The sequence below is a fragment of the Camellia sinensis genome, chromosome 12 (assembly GCF_055761805.1).
Source record: "Camellia sinensis isolate YWXY chromosome 12, ASM5576180v1, whole genome shotgun sequence".
In the NCBI taxonomy this organism is placed as follows: domain Eukaryota; kingdom Viridiplantae; phylum Streptophyta; class Magnoliopsida; order Ericales; family Theaceae; genus Camellia; species Camellia sinensis.
Window position 1 is genome coordinate 102776587 of NC_138972.1, and position 7308 is coordinate 102783894.

Consider the following 7308-nt stretch of genomic DNA (forward strand, 5'->3'; position numbering starts at 1 on the left):
GATAATGTGTTGATATAGCTCATATGCTTATCTTTGGAAGTATTGATACAGCTCATATGTTTGTCTTTGGAAGTGTTGATATAGCTAATATGCATATCTGTTGAAATGTGGATACAGCTTGTATGCTTATCTGTTGAGATGTTGATACAACTAGTATGTTTATCTATCGTAAAAATGGGAAATGTTTAATATGAGTCACTATCTCATATAAGTGGTTGGCCAGGTTCTGAGCCGTTGATGTAAATTGTGGAATGGATAAGAAATGGAAATTGAAATTAAACATAGACATAGTGGTCATGAAATGGAAATGGGTTATGAATTGGTTTATGGAAATTGAACATTTATCAATTGCCAATGTCTTAGTCATTGCTCATACTGTGTTTAGCATATCTCTACTGGGCGTTGGCTCACCCTTTATGAGACATTATTTTCAGGTACAGGTAGTATGCCACCTCCAAGGACATAGCTTGGATGATGATGAGAGTTGAAGACTCTTTTTTTTGTTTTTGTTTATTTTGTTTGTATTACATGTATATCAAGCCAAGGGCTTATTTTGTATAGAGTTAGTACTCTTCTTTTGTGTAATCAGGTGTTGACTTGGAAAGCTGTAAGCCCATAGGGCATTTGCTTTTTGTTATTAACATGTAATACAGTTGTAAGAATTACTTTGATGAATAGAAATGGTTAGTTTCTTTTATATCAATGCATGTCTAAAGTGTTGGATTTTAGGTATTTTTGTGAGGGCGTTACAATTATCTAGTGAATTTTGTGGAAAGCACCACCACTCTCTTTAGTTTGAGTTTTCAAATACAATTATGAATTTTTAAGTTTTATATATATATATATACATATTTTTGTGTCTTTAATGAATTTTTTTAATATTTTAATTAATTTTTAAAATATTATTTTTGATGTACCTAGCCTAAATGCACTTACAAAATAAATATTTTTATTTTTTTGAAAAAAAAGTTGAGTAAATATAAAAAAATATATAAAAATTCAATACATTTTCATTTTTTTGTTTTGTTTTGTTTGTTTTTTTTTTTTTTTCCTAATTTCTTCATAAAAATTTACTTTTTAGATGCATCTAAGGTAGTGTATTTAAAAATAAAAATTTAACTAAAATATGAAAAAAAAATTAAATAAATAAGTACGAAAAAAAATTTAAAAACTGCATTAAAAAACTTAAAAGCTATAGAGACTGGTACCTCACACTTGAACCGACACACATCTAATCCAAAATTTGGACAGGAAACAAATTTGGGCAAAATAAATCGGTTCGGGTTACCTTTCCCAGTGGGACATGATTTGTGTACTTTCAGAAAGTTATTATACATTCATGTAAAGTATTGACTTCAACTATTAATATTTATAGAGTTTACTATTTATTTATAATTATTTTTTTTTTTAAATTTACACTGAATTAAAATTTTCCCTCATTTATTGGATTACATGTTCTGCTTGGCAACGAGTGTCTAATTGAAGTAGTGGTGGTTCTTTAAAATGGGACGGGAGAAATAATCATTCTATCAAATTATTCATTCTCTTGTTTGATAAATTAAAAATATAATAAACGGTACATTATAAATAAAGTCATTATTCACTATTATAAATGAATTATCATTTCTTAGGAGAGTATAGTGAATAATCATTTTAATTTATTTTGTCTCATACCAATCAATCAACCAAATGAAAAATAAGAGACACCAGACGTGGGAGTCGTATCCGCGGTGATTGAATTCCTACTGGCTCAACCCATTACCTTTCCGTTACGGCAATCAAAGCATAGTGATGCAAGTTAAAAGGCCATGAAACTTCGTTAAAATTATGCAATTTTGCAATAAAAAGAATTTAAGGCAATTATAAGGGGGAAAAATTGATATTAATTGATTTTGATTTTTTAGAGATAATTCCATAATTAATAATTTTTTTTTTTGATCAGCAAATAGAATCTTTATTGATGACAAAACCATACAATACATATGGGGGAACATCAATAAGGAAGAGAAACAAGAAAGGAGAAAAGTGAGAACCAAGCAAAATGTTGGTGAGGAACCAACAAAGCACACTCACAACAACACCCAGAACAACAAAGGGATAAGTTGCTCTCCACCCCTCAGCAAGACAGCAGCACCAAAACACCCCTCAAAGCAACTTCTATCAACCAGCACACCACTTGATTTGGTGTAGATTGGATACAATATCATGAACTGCGTAATCCACCTTCAAGTGCCATTTGGTCCATAAGGCATTCTGCATTTTAACCTTTTCACAAAACTTGAAAATCAGGATGGGCACCCTTGAACAAACACTCATTCCTCAACTTCCACACAGACCAAAATACAAAGGAGGGGATAATCTGCCATATTTTGAGTACCCAAGACTTGAACCTAAATTTACCAACAGACCACCAATAAAGCAGCCCTGCTACTGAACCTGGTATAGCTCAGACCAAGTCCCACCATTCTACCAAATAAGACCAGCACTTCCAAACTAGAGGGCAGAACAGAAACACATGATCCACAGTTTCCACTTCAGCTTGGCAGAAAATACACAGATTATTAACACTTACAGCAACGGCCCCTATTCTTTGGAGGAAGGAAGCTATTTTAACCCTGCCTCGCCAAGTGAACCAACAAAAAAATTACATTTTTGGAGGGGCAAAACTTACCCAAACCCCTGTTGGGACTACCACACCAGACCCTCTAGCTGCAACCCACCACCTCTACACAGAAGCTACTGTGAACCTCCCTGACCTCTCTGCTAACCAGGAACAAGAGTCCTCTATACCAAATCTGAGGCAAGGGGATGATTCCAGCATGCCTAACAGCCTCTACAATTCTGTTTCTTCCCAGGCTAATAAATTCTTTCTAAATTGAAGTTGCCACCCTCTTGTGCCCCCAATTTTTGCCTTAATCTGCTGCAAATTTTCCTCATTCTAAGTGGATAAACTGAACAATCTGGGGAATTCCTCCTTGAGGCCTCTGTTAACTAACCTAGCATCGAACCAGAACTTTATTCTCCTCCCATTGCCAACTCTGATTTTGACTTGATCACCAAAAAATTCACCTAGTTGCTGGTTCACCTCAAATAGCTGCGAGATATTTTTCCAAATAATTGAGGCCCCTGTTGGTTGATTCATTGAAGGAGTTCATCCCCCACCAATTCTGCCATACCTGGAGCATACCATAGATTTCCACAAAGCTTTGTCCTCATAGCTATAGTTCCACCACCACTTTAATAGCAGGCAGACATTAACCTCACCTAAGTCCCTTACACCTAATCCACCTTGGTTCTTACTATTTGTGACCTCCCTCCATTTGACTAGGTACACTTTCCTAATGGATTCAGTCCCTCCCCACAGAAAGTTGGCTTGAAGTTTAGATATAGTTTTGACAACCCCCTTAAGCATCTTGAAGATAGAAAGAAAATTGGTTGGAAGATTGGACAATACAGATTTGATAAGGGTCAATCTGCCATCAAAAGACATCAATTTCCTATTCCAAGAAGAGAGCTTCTTTTCTATCTTATCCACAACTTGAGACCAAGTGCTCTTCCTTCTGGGATTGGCCCCTAAAGGCAACCCTAGAAAATTAAGTGGCAACTTCTTAGATAGACAATTCAAAGCTTCAACAATAGCCTTAGTTTGTTCCTCTTGAACACCCACTCCACAAATAACACTATTATGATAATTGATCCTCAGTCTAGATAACACCTCAAAGCACCTCAATACCCTCTTTATGTTCATAACTTCCTCCAAATCACCTTCAAAAAAATGATAGTATCATCTGCAAATTGAAAGTGTGAGATACCCAACTGATCAGAGCCTATTGAAGCACCCTTAATCAAGCCCTTCTCTATGGCCCTTGTCAATAAAAGGGTTAGACCTTCAGCAGTAACTATGAACAAAAAAAGGAGATAATGGGTCTCTTTGCCTTAGCCCCTTCTGTGGTAGAAACTCCTTAGTGGGTGCACCATTGACCAATATAGACACCTTAGATGTTGTGATGCAAGTCTTTATCCATCTAATCCACCTTGTTCCAAAACCAAGATTTCCCAACATTGACAGCAAAAATTCCCAATTGAATGAGTCATAAGCTTTCTCAAAATCCAATTTCAAGATTATACCTTTCTTCTTAGCTCTGTGCCACCCATTGACAACTTCATTAGCTATCATCACTCCATCTAGAATGTGTCTACCACTGACAAATGCTGTCTGCACCTAACTAATCACAGTTGGAAGCACCTCATTCATTCTTTTAGACAATACCTTGGCCAAGATCTTATATATGGAGCTAACCAAACTAACGGGCCTATACTCACCCATGCCTAAAGGATTATCCTTCTTAGGAATGAGCACAATGAAGGAGCTATTGACCCCACTTGACAATTTAGCATTTGTGTGAAATTCTTGAATCATTTGGATAATTTCACTCTTCATAATAGGCCAACACTTTTTAATGCATTCAAGATTAAAACCATCTGGTCCAGGGGCCTTACAACCATCACAATCTTGAAGAGCTGCCCAAATCTCATCTGTAGAGAACTCCCCTTCCAGATTGGCTACTGCCTCTGGACTAATAACATTGAAAGGACTTGAAATCTTTGGCCTCATAGTCCAAGACTCTGAAAACTGATGCTTGAAATGCCTAACTAGGGCTTGTTTAATCTAAAAAGGGTCCTCAAAGGTCACCTCCTCCACACAAATTGAATCTAACATATTCTTCATCTGTCTCCTGCTGGCCATAAGGTGGAAAAACCTAGTGTTTTTATCACCATTACGAGCCCATAGCATTCTAGACTTTTGAAGCCACAACCTCTCTTTATCTTTGCTTAATTTCCACATCAAACTCCTAGCCTCTCTACATTTCCTGAGTTCCACATCAGCCAGAGTTCTAGATTCAGCCTTCAAATCCCAATCATGCACCTCCTCTTCAACTGACTTCAAAAGATTATCAATATTACCAAACACCTCCTTATTTCACACTCTTAGATAGGATTTTAATTCTTTCAATTCCCTCATTAATCTATACCATGCCCATCCTGATACTTGATCATTCTCCCAAAGCTGTTTAACTTCAGGCATAAAGGTAGGGTATGAAAGCCAAGGATTCAAGAACTTAAAGGGTTTGAGACCCCAATCCCTTTCATCCCCCTTCAGTAGAATGGGGCAGTGATCTGATATGGATCTAGGTAGACCCCATTGCTTGAAAGAGAACTTTTCTAACCACCTTGAATCCAGGAGGAATCTATCTATCCTGCTACATCTCTCTCCATCTATTGCATAACACCAGGTAAACTGTCTACCTAGCATAGGCAAATTTGACAATTTCAACTTGTCAATAAACTCATTGAAGTCCTTCATCCCCCTATCCCTATCAAAGCACCCTTTTCTCTCACACATGAACCTAATTTCATTGAAATCCCCACCCACACACCAAGGATTTGAATAATGTGGGTATACATTAACCAGAAGCTCCCAAAGCTACCTCCTACACACAGTCTCATTCGGGGCATTGTAGACACCCCATTTTTGACCGTCCTCAAGACTTGGACATCATCGTTTGAACACTCGATGATCATCCATGTTCGTGTTCGTCTTAAGTTCTCGGAGGTCTCGATCGCGCGCCTTGCCTCAAGATCTATCGACGTATTTGTTTTGTGCTTGGTTGGACCAAGGACTTGTGGTCTTTACACTTGAGGGCGGGAAATGGCTTGTTGGCTATCCCCACACATCACCGGCCATGGCCTGAGGCCACCAACCCTGTTTTATTGCTACCGGCCAAAAGTGATGGCCGGTCGGCAATGTATTTATTCGGCCGGCCCTTTGTGTTGGTCGATCGGCCTTTTCTACTGGCCGAACCCTGTTCATCTGCTTTATGCAGATATTTAGTGCCAGGTGGCACAGACCCTGCCCTCCATACATGTGTATAGAGGATTTGCACCCTTTGTTTTAGCTTCTTGAGGAAGCTTGAACCTTTTGAACCCTTGTTTTAAGCTTCTTGCGGAAACTTGAACCTTTTGAACCTTTGTTTTAGCTTCTTCAGGAAGCTTGAACTGTTTGAACCTTTTTAGCTTCTCCAAGAAGCTTGAACCTTTTTAGCTTCTTGAAGAAGCTTGAATCTCTTTAGCTTCTCCAAGAAGCTTGAACCCTCTTGTTTCTCTACAAGAGAGGGCCTCCCTCTCCTTTAGAGAGGTTCCAAAAATTTGTTTAAGGCTCCAAGATATATCTCTCTTTATATCTCTATATTTTGGGTTCAAAAGGGTCTAGTTCTTGGCCTATTACACCACACCTCATAGCCACACATCTCCACCATTCATCTAAGGTTCTTGGAGGTCATTTTCAGAGGTTAAAGAGTTGGTTCTTGGTCCAAGAACCTGCTGGTTTTGCAGCTGTGCATCAAGGGTGAGAACTACCCTCTTTATTCCCCATTTTTGGACACACTTTTAGCCTATCTTGCATGCTGTTTTGAGCTTAACTTATAACTGATAAAAGTTCTGTTTTTGCATGCTTTTGAAGTTTGTTTAAGATCACTTTTGTGTTTGAGGTTGTTTACCCCCCTCTTAGGCCTTGTTTGGCTTCATTTTTGTGCCTTTTTTGTGAGCTTCGGGACCACCTTGTATTGGCCTTCTCACCACTGAAATCTAGAGGGATTTCAGTAGTGGGGGTGGTGTTTTGAGGTCCTAAGAAGGAGAGGGCCATCCCCTCTCCTTGTTGTCTTCAATACTTGTCATATTTGCCTCATATGTGAGCACCTTTGTTAAGTTCATGTTGGCCATGTCTTAGCTCGTATTTGCAATTATTTTTCTGTCATATGCCACTGTTTTTGCCTATCTTGGTCATTCCATGCATGGTTTATACACTTGTAGTGTAAATTTTGCAAACTAGTCTTGTATGTCTCATGTTTGAGCATGTGTTTCTAGCTTGTTTTTGGGCCATCTCAGTAGATTTTTGGTTTAGTTTTAACATGCGTTAGATCTGTTTTTACTTGGTTTGGTTGGCCCTTACATGCCTCATACACTTGTAGTGTAAATCACACACACTAGCTTTGTATGCTCCTTGAAGTAGCATCTCATTTTAGCCTATGTTGTGTCCATTTCAGCATGTTCTTAGGCTTATTTTATCATGTCATACCTTTGTTTAGGTTTGGTTTGGTTAGCTCTTACATGCTCCATACACTTGTCATGCAATCCCATGAAATAGCCTAACATGCGTCATGTTGTGACATGTCTTTTTAGCATGCTTTTGGCTTGACTTCAAGAAGATGTTATCCATGTTTTGGTATGCTTGAGGTCTGATTTTAGTTG

General features: G+C 38.0%; 1 protein-coding gene across 1 annotated transcript; it reads right to left on the bottom strand.

The window, feature by feature from the left end:
* Positions 1–4669: 4669 nt before the first annotated feature.
* Positions 4670–5365, bottom strand: LOC114282213 (uncharacterized). The gene is made up of 2 exons (XM_028224862.2): positions 5051–5365; positions 4670–4942 (listed from the first exon to the last, which is right to left on the bottom strand). Exons 1-2 carry the CDS (start codon positions 5363–5365, stop codon positions 4670–4672), a joined length of 588 nt encoding a protein of 195 aa, XP_028080663.2.
* Positions 5366–7308: the final 1943 nt, after the last annotated feature.